We start from the raw sequence: 19,299 nt of genomic DNA on the forward strand, positions 1-19,299 counted from the left end.
GAATACCATTGTATACTAGACATTATTTCATTTCCTTGCTCAGTCAAGTACCCCAGATGTTCATTTTCAAATCCAGGTTGAGCATCCTTATCAGGAATTCCAGAATTAAAGATATTCAAAATCTAAAATTGCCCATATGGGTGACTAAGATAGTGTCACCATTGCTTTCTGAAGGTTTAGTGTACATTGTTTTGTGCACAAAATCATAAAAATTACCTTCAGACTGTGTGTTTAAGGTGTATATAAAAACTAAATTAATGTTGTATTTAATCACCTCCAAGATATCTAATCAAGTATGTGCATGCAAGTGCAGATGTTCAAAAATCCCCAAATTCCAAAATTACAAAAACTTCTGGCCTCAGGATATTCAACCTGTATACCAGAATTCATGTGACAGTTGTTACAGTCACATTAAGCTAGCCATTCTCTTTTAGTCTGACTGGCCTTGCTAGATTTTTGAGATAAAGTAAATACATGTAATTAGTCCCGTCCCCCCCAATAACTGTGGCTTCGATATATTGCATAATATTTGTAACTGAATGTGTGCCAACACCACTCACTTTAGTTACTTTTATAGTTACAGGGTGAGTTTTGGAGGGGGATATTATGGCCCCCAAGTTCTGGTTTATACTGCAGCTCATGCTTTGTTGTCGCTATTGAGGGGACAACCAGGTGGATGGGAGCAGAGATTGCTTTGTACCATAGGCCAGTACCATGGAGCATCCAGATACTTGTTTTTAGCGAGTGGAGATATATATTTTACTTATTTTTGAGAAATAAGAGAAGGAAAGGATTACTTTAGAAAATCCTCTGCTATACTAACTAAATTACTGGACACTGAATTTAACTGTAACAAATCACTTTTTAAAAATAATTCTCCAAGTCTTTAAATAATTAATACTATATTTTAGACCCAAAATTATAGTTAATGTTTCCTTTTGAAATTTTTCAAAAAACACCTCCAAGTGTGAATGAAATATGGCAAGCTCCTTTTGAAGAAGTGCCTTGTTTTAGTGTATGGAGCTCTGGGTCATGTTTTTAAAGGAACCTGCCAATTCAGACACCTATCTTCTCTCTCTCTCTGGTTCTTCTCAGGTTCAAGGATGGAAAACTAATTTCCAACAAACAATCTCAATATTCACTGCAAATCAAAGATGTGTCAGAGCAGAACTCGGGTTCTTACACATTGGTTTTGAGGAATGGGCTGGCTGGATTGGAAAAGAGCATTGGTCTTCAGCTGGTTGTCAATGGTAAGGAGGGAACAGATCTAATTAAAAAGAGAATCCTGAGGCCATTTGTACCTTGACAGCTATTATGACCCTGAGATAAAAAAAATTTCACAAATTAATCGTCAATCACTTAAGTTCAAATCGTTTTACCTCTCAAAGTCAGTGGATAATTTTTAAAATGAGATGTGTCAAAGAAATCTGTGTATCATAGCGAGTCTATATTCTTCTGTGGCAGGTTAATAAGATCCCTTTAGTAGATGAGATATTGCTCCCTTTATGAAAAAAACACTTTCTAACACCAACAGAAAAAGATTAACTTGCCATCTTTAACATTGACTATTCCTATGAAAAACGCAATTCATTGAATACTTATCTAAGATGGAGGAACCAAGTTACTGCTTCTGCTAGTAGTAGAATCATAGAATTGAAAGAGACCACAAGGGCCATGAAACTAACGAGTGAAGGGAGAACATGGACAATGATATCTCCAAAGAAAGGGCTGGCAAAGGTGGTGACGAAAATGATAAATCCCATTGGAGTAATGTGTTGGTACATTTCAATTCTTCTGCTTTCAGTTCCTCCACAAATCCATGAAAAGGAAGCTTCTTCACCTAACATTTATTCTCGTGAAAGCCGACACGTGCTCACCTGCACAGTCTACGGCATCCCAGCACCAGAGAAGATCCAGTGGCAGTGGAGGCCATGGACACCCTGCCGTATGTTCTCCCCACGGAGTCTGTGAGTGACTTTTCACATCCTCCTCCTTCCTCCTCCCCCTTTTCTTCCTCCTTCTGTTTCTCCTCCCTACTTTGCTAAGTTCTTAATGCTGTAGTAGGAAAAGATATCAGTATGGTTCTGAGTTACTGAGTTCCCACAATAAAGTTTAGTTTCTTTCTCCAAGCCATTGGCGTGTTTGTTCCTTAAACCAAGATATCTAACTGCTGCCTGGGGACTCTTTAACAAAAACAGCTATAACTGAGATGATCAATGCCAATAATTATCTGAAATGGCAGCTGGTAAAATGGACTCAGCTCAGCCGTTTGACAGGTTCAATGAAGCAGGAAAAAACAACAAAAGTGCAATGTTTCAGTATGAAAAAATACGACTAATAATTAAATACCACTACAGGCAGTCCGAAAATTAAGAACAAGACAGATTTTGTAGGTTTGTTCTTAAGTTAAATGTGTATGTAAGCTGAAACAGGTACATTTTTAAGTTTAACTCCATTTCTATACGTATTAGCTCTATACGTTCTTTCACATGAGTGTGTGCTTTGACAATGCACACTTTAATTGTGAAAGTAGATGTGGAAGTGCTCTTTGTAACAAGAACACCAGGGTCTCCTCTGCTGCTTCAGATGGTTAACATGCTCTTTTATCCTTTGGCTGAAGCTTTTAGCAGGGAAATGCTTTTATTATTGAGACAGAAAGACAGAAGAAGGCCTCCAAAATAGCCAAGAATGTGACAGGGCACAACACTGACCTAGGAGGAAGTGAGGTGTCAATAGAAATACTGATGCCACGAATGTGCTGTTTGACTGGCTGAGGAAGCAAGGGCACTTCCAGTCCCATCAGGAAGCTTTGTGGCCCTGTCAGGAAGAAGAGGAGCTAGTGAATTATGACAATTGCCTCCCAAGGACACACAGTTTATGTTTATCCCAGCTCCAAAGGTTGTAAAATGCCTTCATCATGATTTCCTGTTTTCTAAACAGATGCTCACATTGTGGCAGTAACATTCTGCCTACTCATCAGCCTAAATGAAGGCAAACTGTACTTTCTCTATTCTTGCAGAACTCTAACATTATAAACAAATCGTATTCTTATCTATGAAATTCTTTTTATGCATACCTATTTTCCTCATACCTGTGCTTTAACATTTGTAATGGCACATGGACACTTTTGAAAACATAAAAGTAACCCTGGCGCCTCAGACCTATGGCAATCTAGTTATGCATTCTTGTTTCCAGCTGACCCTCTATGTGTCTTAGAGTACTTCAGATTAGGAGATGGGGACAACTGGCCTCTCCTAAATTTGTTTCCTGGAAAATAGTACAGTCAGTTCTCCACATTCACTGGAGCTATGTGCACAGGACCCCTGTGAAAGTGAAAAACCATGAATAAGGAATTGCTTCTTTTTTAAACTCAAAGAACTTATGAATTTCTAGAACTTCCAGAAAAATTCTGTAGTCAACTATTGCTGAAACATGACTGGAGACGTTGACCATAGTGTCACATTGGAGGACCTAGAGATTCCTAGAGATAACATTTTAATCAAATCCATGAATCCACTTCTGCAAAATACAAACCACAAACATGGAGGGCTGACTCTGTGTAGTGGCCCCTGAATATGTGATCTAGGATGCCATACAGTCAATAAATGGGGTTATGTGAGAAGAACTACTTTTTGATCTATTTGGAATCCTCAATTACCAATCAATTCCCCTTAGCTGTCACAGAGTCCTATTGCTTTTTCACGCCACATAATTAAAATATTATTATCCACTATAATTCCTGTGTCTGTATTCCCTGGAATTAGTAGTTTGGTGAAATATATTGTTCTGCGGTGAGAGCTCAAAATACTTCTCCCTAAACTGAATTCCATAAGATGTAGCCATGGCAGATTCAGTGGTGTCTAATTGAAAAGGGAGGAAATACGTTTTCTATCCATTCTCTCCATAGTGTGGTTAAATTTATTAATTTCTATCATATAATCCACTTTGCTGTCTTATTTTCATATATATTGATTGTATCCTATACAATATTATATGTCTTTCACCTACCTAGCCCTGCTCACAAGATCTCTTATATCTCTTTGCCCTCGTCTCTTTCTTGGTTTCTGGGAAAACAGCAGCAGACGGAGGGCTGTCCGACGCCACCAGCGGGACCGGATGCCCGAGTGTAAGGACTGGAAGGACGTGTCACAGCTGGATGCTGTGAACCCCATTGAAAGTATTGACACCTGGACAGAGTTTGTGGAAGGAAAGAACAAGGTGAGGCTATTTCCCTATTTCCTTTTGGTGTTGACCTAAAACTCAGGAGATGTAGCTTCTTGGGGCAAATGAATTCTTCCTCATTTTTCACTTGAGGTCAACCTGAATTAGTTTCACCAAATGATGTGTTAGTTAGGACACTGTGTAATACGGCCATAGACACACACACACCCCAAATTGATGTGTACTGAATAAATTGTGAGTTTGGTGGGGCATGTTTCTATGAGGTAAAAATGCTTCTTAAAATCCTGTTGTGAAATCATCTTCAAAGAAGTATTTTACAAAAGAGCAATGAACAAATATGCTCATCTATGGCCTGAGTGCCTCTATGCTGTCTGTAATGGTGTTTTATATTATTGACTTTAGAGAAAATGAATTAATTAGTTATTGAGTTCGCATTCAGTTAAATTCACTTTCCTTTCCAAAATGGGACTCTATGGTTCTCAGTAAGACTGAATATTCAATAAAGACCAAGAATCACTGAATTCTATCCATTTTAAGGAAGGTGGAACTCAATGGAGAGAATTAGTTACTTAATTATCCAAAAAAATACTTTCCAAGCAAATCATTAGATTGTCTTTTATGACAAAGTATTCTTTTTGCAACTAGAGTTGGGGTACTGTTTTTCTATGTTGGAGTATTGCTTTTCCACAGTGAGACAAAATTAATAAGAAGATTCCATGAAACGCTGTAACAGAATACTGTACTTTTTCCCCTGTGAATGGGATTTAGGCGAATTGTAGCTCACAACTTTTAACTGGAAACTTTAATTGAATAGTTACAAAGACTATTGAAAAGCAATTAACAAATAAGCTCTAAAATCATGAAGTAGGAAAGTACTTTCATATCTACATGTAATGACATTCAAAGGACTTTTAGGACCACTCTATATACTTCTTCTGGCAATTCTGCAGAAAGGACCATCCTTTGTGCTGCACTGCATAAGAAAATGAAAGAAGGCCTTATCTGTTTGGCTCCCAAATTATGAAATGCCCTCCCTTTGGAGACCTGCTTGGTACTGTCACTTGCTTCATTCCAGTACCAAATATTTTTTTGGCTTTTTTATTTAGAAGCTTTGGATCCTACCTGGTTTACTCCTTTTAATTTGACTTACTTTAACTTTGTCAAGTTGTTTAGCTGTTCTCTGTGCTTTTAGTTTGTTTAAATTATGTTTATTTTTTAAAATTAATTGTTTTAACCTGCTTGAATTGATTTTATTTGTAAAATACCCTAAGAAAGAAGGCAAAATTAAAATATGTAATACCTTCTGTATTTATTTCACAATACACTTTCATGCACACATGAACACATTCACAGTCAACTACCATTGTAATACAACTGTAATAGGCCATCTGTCAGGGGTGCTTTGATTGTGCTTTTCATGCATGGCAGGGGTTGGACTAGATGACCCATGTGGTCTCTTCCAACTCTATTATGCTATGATTCTAACTGCATTCTCCTGTCTCTGCCAGCCATGTAAAAAAAAATCCCTCCAGTCCTTAAAGTGAATGTGCCAATAACTTGTATTTTGTTTCTTTTGTTAAAAAATGCTGGCTGTCAGATATTTTGTGGTATTCCATAACATCCCCAAAACTGAAAAGATGTTTACAAAGATCTTGTTTCAATGTATTGATGCTAGACGAAAGTCAATATCTATAGAGTTACAAGATTCTGCAGTCTATATTCCCTTAGGTTCCCCCTGCTTTTCTTTCATGGGGTTTATGCGATTTGGAAGTCCTGTTGGCAGAAGCAGTGCTTTTCATACCTTGTGCTTTCGATTTGATACCTCATTAATCTCTTCAGGATCATATCAAGTGCTCTCACAGATTATCCAAAGTTGGCTTTGACTTTTCAAATAAACACAGTGATAGGGTAGAAGGTCATGATGAAATGTGTATGGCTAGGAAGACATCCAAGTATATCTGCAGACATTTTATAACAATCCATTAATAAACTGAACATTTGTCTTGTACAGTTTTATCATCTATGAATGTGAAGCTAATTTTATTTAAATCTGTTAAACGCTACTGAAATGGTTGTTATGTCACTGAAAGGATAAGAATGCAACAGATTTGTATGAATTGTTCAGCCAGATTTTGGAGAACTATTATTTTAGTATGTAAAGAGAAACAAAAGGCTAACTTATTGGGACAATAATTATCCTAATTTTGTGGGGTGTGTGTGTTTGCCTTGATGTTGCATTTTAACCTATGGCAACACCATGAATTTCATAATGTTTTCTTAGGCAAGGAATACTCAGGAGCAGTTTTGCCAGTTATTTCTTCTGAAATATAGCCTACAGCCTGGTGTTTTTTGGCCGTCTCCCATCAAAATACTAATCAGTGCTGACCATGTTTAGCTACTAAGGTCAGATAGAAAAAAGATCCAAAAAAAGGAGGGACTAGTTGAGGCATTTAAAGAGCAAAAAGCACAGGAATATTGAGTATTTCCTTCTTTGTTGTCTATGTTGTGGTTTAAATCCACATTCCCCACCTTCCTCTGGATTCAGTCGCAAACCTCGCATTAGTTCACCAATCTACTTTCATTACAGCAAATTTCATGTTGATATCAGTAGAAATATGTGAATTGTAATGCCCCTTTTCAGTGTGAGACTTTTCATTTATTCCAGATTTCGTACTGCCGAAGCAAGCATAGAGGTTCCATTGAATCTTATTCTGCTGTTTCTTTGGGAGATATTTTTTTGTTTGCTTATATTTGTGTTTGGCTTCTGATGTGCAATTTTAGTCTAAGATTAGCCAGCAAAAACCTGCTTCTTTCCATTCTCCGTTTTAAGTATTAGTGTCAGAGTCATGCATACTTTTCTCTGACTAGCTTCCTGTTCTAGGTGACAAAGTCAGTTACCAAACATTTGCACATAACAGTGATGTAGGCCAAAGAACAAACAAATGGTACTCGGTTTCCCGAATGTCATGTCCTGTTTTCATTCGACTCTCCAAAATCACTTCCTGTTCCAATGCCATAGTCAGGAGTTCCTGACAAAAAGATGACAGGAAAGAAAGATGCATGTTCCTTGTTCTCTTTCAGCTTGGCTTAATGGCTGATGCCAAGAAATTGACTTTTTTCTGAGCCTCTCCTCATAATAAGCAAAGTGGGTTATATATCCCAACATACGATCTATAAAAGTCAGTTTGTGTCACCCTGTTTGTGAGCTGTTTATGTCCTTGTTCCATGTAGTAATACCCTTTCATCCTAGTTCCCTGTTAAAGGGAAGTGTCACGAATACAATATTCTACCCTGGTTTTACCCTCTTCTTGTTGAAGGAGGGCCTAGTGCCAACATTTTCTGCAGAAAAAAATGGTGAATGGTGATCATAGGATGATACAAAATGATTAGCAAATGACTGACGAAAACAAAATGATGATACATGACAAACTAGAGCTATTGAGAGTAAGTAGTGTGTAAAAAGGTAAAGGTAAAGGTTTTCCCTTGACATTAAGTCTAGTCATGTCCAACTCTGAGGGTTGGTGCTCATCTCCATTTCTAAGCCGAAGAGCTGGCATTGTCCGTAGACACCTTCAAGGTCATGTGGCCTGCATGACTGCATTGAGCGCCATTACCTTCCCGCTGGAGTGGTACCTATTGATCTACTTACATTTACATGTTTTTGAACTGCTAGGTTGGCAGAAACTGAGACTAACAGCAAGAGCTTACCCGCTCCCCGTATTGAAACCGCCAACGTTTCGGACAGCAAGCTCAGCAGCTCAGCAGTTTAACCCACTGAGCCACTAGGGGCTCCAAGTAGTATGTACACACAGTTAAATATGCTATTATACAATTTCAAACCAAACAGGAATGGAGCTAGAGAAACATCTTCCGTTCCAGATAGGAGATAAGGAATGATAAAAGTTCTGCATTTTTTCCATTTTAAATCTAATCCATTCTACTTTTCTGTTACTTCACCAGACGGTCAGCAACTTGATCATCCAAGAAGCCAATGTTTCTGTCATGTACAAGTGTGTAGTATCCAACAAAGTTGGTCGTGATGAACGACTCATCTATTTCTATGTGACTAGTGAGTATCAGAATGCAAAGGGGCTCACTGATTTGCCTCTGTGTCATTTTTTCAAACTATGCATACCATTCAGAGACATTTGGAGGATTCAGAGATTTGAAACACAAGCCAACCACATCCTCCTTAGAAACAATTGAACTGAGTGTGTTTATCAGAGCGCAGTGTACTCACAATCAAGCAACAAACTGTTTTATTACATGCAGTTATAATCACAGTGTATCATACGTATCAAATGCAAGGCTTGCAGGTTGTATCCGGCCCACCACGTCATATTATGTAGCCTGAAAGACTTTCAGTGCTAGAGCAACATAGTTACAATCTTACGATTACAAACAACTCTTTGAAGGCAATCATAAGACTGATATTGTCTTTGGTGAAAATGGGTTTGACACCCCCAGATGAGGAGATGCAGACTATTGTTGGGACCACTCGAAGACATTAGTGTCTTGATAGTAAAGCATAGTCCTGTACTGTAAATTGTAGGCCCTACATTTTCACAGGTGTTAGGAACAGAAGAGCCCCTAAAAGTCAAAAAACACAAATACAAAAGTTCCTTTTTAAATCTAAGAGAACATTTCTTTAGGAGTCTCTAGGTCCTCCAGCATGATTCTGTGATCAACTTCGGAAGTTGACCACAGAGTTACACTAGAGGAGCAAGAGATACATAGAGAAATGTTTGTTCTCTTTGGTAATTCCTAGATCCCCCAGTATGACTCTATGGCAATGGTTCTCAAACTGGGATCCCCAGATGTTTTTGACCTTCAACTCCCAGAAATCCTATCAGCTGGTTATCTGGCTGGGATTTCTGAGAGTTGTAGGATAAAAACATCTGGGGACCTCAGGTTGAGGACCACTGCTCTATGATCATTTTCCACCACTGGAAATTGACTAGAGGTTCCTTGAGAGTGTCACAGACAGAACGCCAGCGAGTAAAACAAAACTCAGTTTATTGAGGTTACAGAACTAAAAACGCCCGTAGGAAACAAAGAACAGGGCAAACACTTGACTTCAGTGTGATAAGTAACAAAAAACAGCTCAGTTTGAGCTTAAACGGTTCAAAGGGATAAACCGGGTTAAACAGAAGTATAATCCGGATTAAATCAAAAGTGCTTACTTCAGCCTGGCAAACAATGCAAACAAAAGAGGATCAACAGGAGTCAGAATGTAAACAACAGACTGGTAGCAGATTCCTCTCTGCTACTCAGAAACAGCAGGAGAATAAACCAGGCTTGTTTATTCCTTCCTGCAGCGAACGAAAAGCGTGGTCGTAGTCAGGATTCAGTTTGAGGTTCAGCGGCCAACGATATCCAGGTCCAGGCACAGCAATCAGGGTAACGGCAGTCAGCAGGGTCCCAATCCGGTCCAGAGGTCAATAGCCAAGCGTAGTCGTCTAGAAATCCAAAGGTCTCACCGATAGCCAGCAGAAGGGATAATCCGGAATCGAAGTCAGTCAGTCCAGCGTCAATCCAGTGCGAGTAGATATTGCCCGTCAAAAAGACGACGGAGGTCCAAGCTATCGAGATTAAACACAAGTTGCACAGAGAAAAACCCTGCACAGTTCCTCCCTCCGTCGATGCCCAGTGTCCTTGGTAAACTTACGTATCCAGTAACGAATCACACCTGTCTTCAGGAAGTTCCCCAACAAAAGCCCAAGCGTCCGTCCAGATTACCTTGCCCAACGCAATTAGACATTGGTCCCAAACCCCAATTTATCCCAGTTCAAGCTCATCATCGCTGTCAGCTGCCATCCCAATTCCAGGTGCCCCAACATCATCATCCTCATCAGAGCTTAAGCACCTTTGACTACGCCCCACAGCATCCCCAGCTGTGGATCCCGCTCCATCCCTCCAGCCAGTCCATGGGTCTGATCCTGCAACCCGCCAATCACCTCCCATGCTTTCATTGCCTGTTTCCCCAACACCCAAATCCTCCCTCACACGAGTCCATTCCATGTCGTCCTCCTCCGAGCTGGCCATCTCTTCCTCCAAACCCTCAGAAAAACCCTCAAATGAGTCCTCATCTGTCGGGTCTGTAAACAAATCCCGGAGCCGTTTTCTTTCACGCTCCTCGAAAGAGTCTGACTCTCGAGGAGTCTTATGACCCCTTCTTCTATTACCGGAGCCCGAAGGCTCAACCATAACAGAGAGAATATATTAATCTAATCCACGAATAATCAAATCTGCAAAAGTTAAACCCTCGACTATGGAAGACCAAACGTATGTAGATTCCTACACTCCAGATCAGATTTAAAATACATGAGATTGCTTTGCTAAACCTTCCATCTAATTTGGGTGCTTATGGTTTGATTTTGCTGGTAGAATTATGTCACTAAAATCACTTATACTATTGGCACTTCAAGTCACAATTCATCTTATGACTGAAATCTTAAATAATTGCCTTTTGTATTGTATTGTTGATGTGATGGCACTCTGTTGCCAATTTGTAAGCCACCCTGAGTCCCCCAGGGGAGAAGGGTTGGGTAGAAATACCGGAAATAAATAAATAAATAAATAAATAAATAAATAAATAAATGTTCAGAGTGGGGTTTCAGCATTTGAATTTTAGACATTTTACTTTCCAAATATTCATGTTTTAGTATAAGGTATTTAGTTTGAATTTCAAGCTGGTAATTGAAGAATCATGATGATGATGAACATACTTAATACAGCTTCTATTAAGATTTAAATTTTTGGAGGTTTAGATAGTTAATGAACAGCTTGGTCTCTGTTGTACATTATAGTAGCAAAGAAAGAGACACCACAGTACTAGAAAACAGAAAGCACAAGTTGAGTTGTCCTTTCCCCCTCAAAGTGGAGACATCCAAGCTATTTCAGCTGGAAGGCAGAGTTCCCAGGTGTTCCTGATGCAGTAGCACCCTCTAGTGTCCTGCTTCTCAACTAGGTTGTGTCCTGATCTCTTGTCATCATTTAGGAATCTAGAGTTTTGTCTCCTCAAGAGTGTGTGAATTCACATATTTATGAGAGTTGTTATGTCTTTAACTTTCTGATACCATGTACAATAGAAAACTTATATTTGTCGATTTGAATCCCACTTGATTCGACAATGAGATCACGGAACTCATTCTTAATAGGCAGTTCCTTTCATTGCTTTTCCCTCAAGCAGTATATCAAGTATTCATTGTATAATTGTGGCTGTATAATGGTAATAGACATTTTATCTCAGTAGGCCTTGTTTTCTCTTATTTATGAGCAGCTTCTTTCAATGCTTTTTTAAAAAATGCTGAAATGCTTTTGGTTTGGAGTTCAAGAAGCTTCTGTTTTTACCCACACACACATACATACATATATATATATACATATACATATACATATACATATATATATATATATCAATGGTTCCCCGTGTTTCCTGAGCACAGCCATAAGCAGCAGGGAATCCTATATACTCTGGATGTAAAGAGGTATTGTATTGTATCCTATGTGCCTAGTTAGGGCTAGATAATTAGATATTTCATTATGTTGTTTCTCTGGCAGCCATCCCAGATGGATTTGAAATTGAGTCACAGCCTTCAGAGGAGCTCATTGAGGGACAAGACTTGAGGCTAAGTTGCAATGCGGATAACTATACCTATGACAATCTTCAGTGGTACCGGCTCAACCTCTCCACGCTCCATGATGAGGAGGGCAATCCAATGGTTTTGGATTGCAAGAATGTCCACCATTATGCAACTAAGATGCAAGGAGAACTGCGCTTTAAACCCAGCTCCAATTACGCTGCATTGACACTCACCATCCCAAGTATCTCTCTTGAGGATGAAGGAGATTATGTGTGTGAAGTGCAAAACAGAGAGAACAGTGAGAAACACTGTCACAAAAGATACATCTCAGTGCATGGTAAGGGATTGGAATGAAAATGCCAAGACTCACAAGTAGGGCTTTGTGGTGATGAAAGCTGTACAGAAAGGAAAATGTCTGTCTGAATCAAAGTAGTGTAGGAAATTCTAACTATTCAGGTTTATCCTGGGAGATACTCTAGGGACCACAAATTGATCTTGCTGTAAATAATGGGTCTCTTCCAGATTAGTCAAATGTGTTGTAAGTTGCAGTATTAGTTGTCAAATGTCCAAATAAAAATAACATTCTTTTACAGACTATGGTATGTTTTGGCAATTCCTAGTACCAGCTGCAACATTTTATTCTCACCTTCAAGAGAGTTTGTTTTAATTACAAGACAGCCTCTTTCATGTTGCTATTGCTGCTGCTGCTGTTGTTGCTGTTGCTATTGTTTCCTCTTTTAAAATAATATTACAGTGCTATATAACATCAGCAAAGTGGCATTTTTCCACTGGAATTCTATGACTCTGAAGCAAAAAAGTAAAATCTTGGGAAGAAGAAAAAATCCCTTCAAATCATAGGACTATCACAGCAAACCATGCTCTGAATAAAACAAACAAAATTTTTTTGAAAGAGCCCTTTAGTGGAGATCTAAGTAGGTGTTAATAACAGCTCCCAGAAAAACTAGGCCCCTTCTACACTGTTCTTAGATCCCAGGATCTGATCCCAGGTTATCTGCTTTGAACTGGATGATATGAGTCTCCACTGCCATATAATCTGGGATAAATAGATAATCTGGGATTTGATCCTGAGATATAAGGATAGTGCAGAAGGGGCCCTAGAGAGCTATGTTATAAGAACTCACACGTCTTTTAATCATTCTGGAAAAACCCACAGTTTTTCTGTGAAAAGTTAAGAAATACAAATCTGCACAATTTTAATTTGAAGAAATAATAATTGTAGTGCCAAGTCTCAAAACTGGAGAAGCAGAAAAAGTAATGGCTCTAATATGAAATGCAGTGATTATTATTTTAAAATGGATTTTAAGCATTTCTGAAGCTAACTTGTGATTCCGAACACTAGAGTCACAAGTAATGAAGCTCATAGGTATCCTGAACTGACTGTCTGGTTCAAGTGGTAGAAAAAGGGCTCTTAATAATTTCTTAATAATATTGCTTGCAAATGGAATGTCACGGGCCATAACATCATGCATATTTGCAAAGCTCATATTTTGGGTCAAATATATTACTTGTAGATTTTTAGGGGCCAGGGCAAAGGGAACATTCCTAGCTATTCATCTTTATCATCATCTCTAACAGATCTTCTATTTAATCCCAAGAGAATAGTTCAAAATTAGGTTATGAGGATCTTGGGATTAAACAGAAAACTCTATTTACTAAACTCTTACTAAAGATTGTGTTGATTGTGTGAGTGAGCTGGGTATTGCCACCTCATGCCCCCTGTCTTTTGAAGTGTGAATGTTTCCTGCTAAGCTTAAATATTATGTGAAATAGCAGCAACGTAAACTGTGGTTAAAATAAATTCACCAAAGCAGGTTCCTAGATGGATTAACTCTTGGAGAATATTATGTCTCCTCTAGCCTTCAGAGCATGAACTGAGATGTCGAAAACCTTTAAAATGCCCCAACTTTTTTGGTTACATACAGCGGCCTCTTGGTTTCTGATGGATACCCAAATCCATGGATGCTCCAGTCCCATTATATACAATGCCATAATAAAATGCCATCCCTTACATAAAATGATAAACAGTTCAAACAAATGCCAGTGCGAACTTGTGGATCTGTGAAATAGTGGGAGTTTACAACAGCCTTCACATCAGCACACTTTATGACACATGGCAAAATCAAGGTTTGCTTTTTAAATTGTTTTTTCCAATTATTTTTGAATTGTGGTTGGTTGAATTCATGGGCACAGAACCCATGGATATGGAGGATCAACAATGCTGGAAGTCTAGAGAAGAAGGCTGACATTTTATTCTGTTATAGCTGGATCTCATGATAGTTGCACAGTTTTTGCATAATTCGTTTATTGTTTAAAAGGAAATTATGATCAAAATCGCCCTTCTCCTTCCATATTGTTTCTTTTTCACTTTCCATCCGAATTATTTTCTTGTGCTTGACTTTTATTACCTTAATGTTACTCCTTTAGCTCTGGAAATTCCCAGGTTGAAGCAGAACCTGTCAAACATCTTGGTGAACATCAGTGATTCCATCGAGATGCGCTGCAAAGTGGATGGCACACACATCCCAAATATCAACTGGTATAAGGATGAGAAGCTGGTAGAAGAGGTCTCAGGTAGGGTGGACTGGAGGAATCTGGGGAGGGAAAAGCCTCGGGCAGGGATTGTCTTGCTTGTACCAAAGAGCTGCAACACTTTGGTTTGGGGCATGGAGATTTGAAAGTTCAGGTTCATGTTTTGTTCATGTTCGAGTCATTATACATGTGGCATTCGGTTCAATAGTCTTCTGCTTATGGTATCAATATTAGTACAGTGATGTAACTAATACAGGTAAAATGTTGAGCTTGTGCAAGACAGTTCAGACTAAAGATCTCCACTCAGCCATGTAATGTTTTGGAAGAGTTTGGATCAGTGCCTGTCTCTCAGCCTAGCCTACTTCAAAGGATTGTTGTGATGATGAAATGTGAGGAGGATGGTAATAAATCAATGAACATACCTTGTATTAGATGCAAGTACACAGATATACAAATTTACAAGAAATAAATCAGATATATCAATAACTTATGCAAAGGAAGCAAGTGATTGGAAAAGTGCACATTAATGTAAAGATTACTGAGATGGTTCCCAATGAGGAAAGGAACACGGGTGTATTTTTTTTTTCAGATTTCTGGCTTTCAGAAAATACTTGCAGGATGTCTGGCTTTTATTCACAATAATTGAGATATGGACATATTTGCAAAAAAAAATCCAAGAAAGCTGTGAATTAGGACAATCTGTAAAAATTACTATGTGATAAATTAGAAGCCATTTTCTGTTATTTCTGCTTGAGTTATCTTTATGAATTTGATATTTTCCATATAAGCTGTGTCTTTTTGTAATGTATTTGGGGGCTACTGTGTCATAAACATTACTATTGGAAGATAAGCCATATCTCCATAAATGTGCCCAAGGACCCTTATAGGTTGTTGTGACCGATGGTCAAAAGAAACAATACCATTTTTGATCATCCTGATCTAATTTCAGTCCAAGCTTCTGCTATTTAGAAAGACCTTTAATGTCACACCAAAGTATGAGAATCCAAGCCCTGCCTAGGCACCGCTTGTTCTCACCTGAAAGCCCTTGCCCTTGTGCCTATTTTCAGGGATTGACCTGGCAGATTCCAATCAGAGGCTGAGTATCCAGAGGGTGAGAGAAGAGGACGCTGGGCTTTACCTGTGTAGTGTCTGCAATGCCAAGGGTTGTGTGAATTCCTCCGCCAGTGTTTCTGTAGAAGGTACTATTATTAACTTCAACTCCCTAAGGAAATGTGTTTTGAAAGAAAGCCTAAGGCAAAGAAAGAAAGAATCTCACTGAAAGGTCCTTTGCCATGCTGAAATAACTTTATCTTCTCACATTCAAATCACAAAAATAATCCTCCCCAATCTTGGCCCAACCTGAAGTAAATCAAGAATATTTCCAACAGAGTTTTTACTCCTGTTGATGTGGTTTTGATATGTACCTATTTCAAGCTGTTTTATTGTTGCTTATCCTGCCATTGTTCTTCCTGACCTTTGTAGGTTCAGATGACAGGACCAATGTGGAGATTGTGATCTTGATTGGGACAGGTGTCATTGCCATCTTCTTCTGGATTCTCTTGATCCTCATCTTCTGTAACATTAAGAGAGTAAGTTAACCCGGATGTTAGGAGGAGCTTGTTATACATACATAGTTATTTGTTTACATGCATAACTAATTACATGCAAAACTAGTTGCTTCTATTGAATTCCTTTTTGCGATAACAGAGGCATAACTCACAAAAACGTATTTGAGTAATGCAACCATTGTATTGTTGAAGGCCTTCATGGCTGGAATTACTGGGTTGCTGTGAGTCTTTCGGGCTTTATGGCCATGTTCCAGAAGTTTTCTCTCCTAGGAGAGAAAGTTTTCTCCTAGGAGAGAAAACTTCTGGACATGGCCATGCAGCCCGAAAGACTCACAGCAACCCAATGTAACTATTAACAGATGGTTGGATTAATCTTCCATCAAAGCAAAGTGAAGGTCAAGAGGTTCTGACAATCATCCCGCAAAATGTCCACCTCTATGTTCCTACTCAATAGGTTTGGTTTTTTTCTTTGAGTCAAAAGGCTGATTCTCATCAGAACAAAAAAAAACTGGCTTTGGCAACCACCTTTGAACACAGCTGGCATTGCAGTGGAAGGAAAATCAATAGGGCTGCCATTTCTAGCTAAACAGATTCTTTTTGTCATTTTCCCAAAACAACAAGCACATACTGTTAATTTCCTCTGTTTTAAGAGACGGACTGGGATATTGCACAACCGAAGAACAAAACTCTTGGCTTGTAAATGTCTTTGGCAAGGACTAATGTGTGGACAAGTGGAAAAATTCAATGTGTCCTAATGTTTTTTTAAAGACAAGCCAGTTTTAATGGGATATGGCATATTAGTATTAATGCTGAAGTATTCTTGTCCCCTATGTATTGCCCTATTCATTGCCCCCTTTGCTCTGACAAGCAAAAGTTTGAGACCTGGATAAAAATGCAAAGTGTTAGATGTTCATTCCACAATGACAGGTATCTACAAACTTTTGGCTTTAAAAAAATCCCTCCCTCCCTTCCTCTCTCTGCAGCCTGCTCATGCTGATATCAAGACTGGCTATCTTTCCATTATCATGGACCCAGGTGAAGTTCCTTTGGAAGAGCAATGTGAATACCTGCCCTATGACTCCAGCAAATGGGAATTTCCACGAGAGCGACTTCGACTAGGTACATTGTGACACATTGTTTGTTGATAAATAAGGAATAGGTATAATTATATTCCTAGATATCATTGCCTATAACTGCATTGCATCCTGTCAGATTCCCAAAATCTGGCAGAAAGCAAGAGTCATAGCCATCTTGAAACCAGGTAAAGACCGTAATGACCCAAAAAGCTATAGACTAATCTCCTTGTTGTGCCATCTTTACAAAGTTCTGGAGAGACTTATTTTGGATAGAATTATGGAAAAAATAGACCCATGTTTGATTCCGGAGCAAGCTGGAAAGGGAAAAGCTGCACATCACAAGTATTGAATCTGACTCAGCACATAGTTTGAAAGGCAGCAAATTACAGGAGCTGTCTTCATTAACCTGTCAGCATCTTATGACACTGTAAGCCATCACCTTCTCAGTAAAAAACTGAAAAAAACTTATAATATCACAAAGGACTACCACCTCACCCACTTCATAGGAAATCTACTACAGAACAAAAGCTTTTTGTTGAATTCCAGGGTCAGAGAAGCAGATGGCGAAAACAGAAGAACTCCCTCAGGGGAGTGTGCTTGCTCCATCAATGTTTAACATTTACACAAATGACCAGCCACTGCCAGAAGGGACAGAGAGTTTCATCTATGCTGATGATCGTGCCATCACCGCCCAAGCAGGGAGCTTTGAAATGGCTGAACAGAAGCTCTCCGAAGCTTTAGGTGCTCTTACTGCCTATTACAGGGAAACCAGCTGATCCCTAATCCATCTAAAACACAGACTTGTGCTTTCCACCTTAAGAACAGACAAGCATCTTGAGCTCTGAGGATTACCTGGGAAGGAATCCCACTGGAGCATTGCAGCACACCAAAATACTTGGGAGTTACACTGGACCGTGCCCTGACTGACAAGAAGCACTGATTTACTATCAAGCAAAAAGTGGGCGCTAGAAGTAACATAGTACGAAAGCTGACTGGCACAACCTGGGGATCACAACTTGACACAGTGAAGACATCTGCCCTTGCACTTTGCTACTCTGCTGCTGAATACGCATGCCCAGTGTGGAATACATCTCACCATGTTAAAACAGTGGATGTGGCTCTTAATGAGACATGCCACATTATCACAGGATGTCTACGTCCTACACCACTGGAGAAATTATACTGCTTAGCTGGCATTGCACTACCTGACATCCGCCGGGAAGTAGCAGCCAACAATGAAAGGACCAAGGCATTGACATCTTCGTCCCATCCCCTGTTCGGATATCAGCCAGCACGCCAACACCTTAAATCAAGAAATAGCTCTCTTTTTTTGCAATAATTTTTATTGAAGGGTTTTTCTAGGGATAGGAAGGAGGGCAGGGGGGGGGAGAAAAAAAACCATCTGCTGGGATAAGGGGGGAGGGGGAGCAATACGATAAAAGCTGGAAAACAAAAGAGGGAGGGGAAAAAGAAAAAAAAGTCGATAGAGAAAAAAAGAAAAAAAATAGTTGAGCTTCCTTCCTTCATTAAGGTGGGGGTGGTGCAGGAAAAAAAAAACCAAAAATGCAAAGAGAGTATAAGGGCATAAATTCAGCAGGGAAGAAAAAAACTCCATCATCCTTAAGAAATAGCTTTCTAAGATCTATAGAGATACTCACAGGAGCACCTCAGCAAGTGAGAGTCCAAAAGTGGCAGGCTAAAACCCGGAACCTTAATCAGTGGCTGACGCCGGATGAGAGACTCCCTCCTGGGCACACAGAAGACTGGGCAACTTGGAAGGTGCTGAACAGACTGAGCTCTGGCACCACAAGATGCAGAGCCAATCTTAAGAAATAGGGCTATAAAGTGGAGTCCGCAACATGCGAGTGTGGAAAAGAGCAAACCACAGACTACCTTGAATGTGCATTCTGAGCCCTGCTGCATGCACAATGGAAGACCTTCTAACAGCAACACCAGAGGCACTCCCAAGTGGCCAGCTACTGGGCAAAGACATTTAGTATTAATGCCAAGGTTTTTTTTCTTTTTTTTAAAAAAACCCTCTATGTTTGCAAATCCATTAAAACTTGTACCCTCAGTTCGCTTCTGAAATGAGAAATAAATATTGCCTATAAGAACAGCCCATGTGGGTCTGTCAAAAAGAAGAGTAGATGATAGACTAAACGGTAATGAAATTACTGTCTTCTTCCTTTGTATGCCAAAGAGATAGATAGCCTCACCTTTCCCATATATTCTGTTTGAGGGCAACAAATGGCATCTCTGTTCATTTAGCCACTTCCTTCCCTTGCTTTGTCACCATTGGGTCTGTTAAATTTCCTGTCCCATTTCCTCCCTGGCCCT

General features: G+C 39.3%; 1 protein-coding gene across 4 annotated transcripts in view; it reads left to right on the forward strand.

Moving 5' to 3' along the window:
* flt4 (fms related receptor tyrosine kinase 4) overlaps positions 1 to 19,299 on the forward strand; it is a 123,832-nt gene that overhangs the window by 74,582 nt on the left and 29,951 nt on the right. For 3 of the 4 annotated variants that reach the window (XM_016991751.2, XM_008104842.2, XM_062970291.1), the window contains 9 exons: positions 1,096 to 1,250; positions 1,805 to 1,967; positions 4,077 to 4,218; positions 8,143 to 8,251; positions 11,746 to 12,105; positions 14,214 to 14,360; positions 15,386 to 15,517; positions 15,801 to 15,907; positions 16,870 to 17,005. In XM_016991751.2, coding sequence (XP_016847240.1) covers positions 1,096 to 1,250; positions 1,805 to 1,967; positions 4,077 to 4,218; positions 8,143 to 8,251; positions 11,746 to 12,105; positions 14,214 to 14,360; positions 15,386 to 15,517; positions 15,801 to 15,907; positions 16,870 to 17,005 — 1,451 coding nt within the window. The remainder of the gene's footprint in view (positions 1 to 1,095; positions 1,251 to 1,804; positions 1,968 to 4,076; positions 4,219 to 8,142; positions 8,252 to 11,745; positions 12,106 to 14,213; positions 14,361 to 15,385; positions 15,518 to 15,800; positions 15,908 to 16,869; positions 17,006 to 19,299) is intronic. The other variant, XM_008104843.2, reaches the window with a different exon arrangement.

The sequence above is a fragment of the Anolis carolinensis genome, chromosome 2, assembly GCF_035594765.1.
Source record: "Anolis carolinensis isolate JA03-04 chromosome 2, rAnoCar3.1.pri, whole genome shotgun sequence".
Lineage (NCBI taxonomy): Eukaryota > Metazoa > Chordata > Lepidosauria > Squamata > Dactyloidae > Anolis > Anolis carolinensis.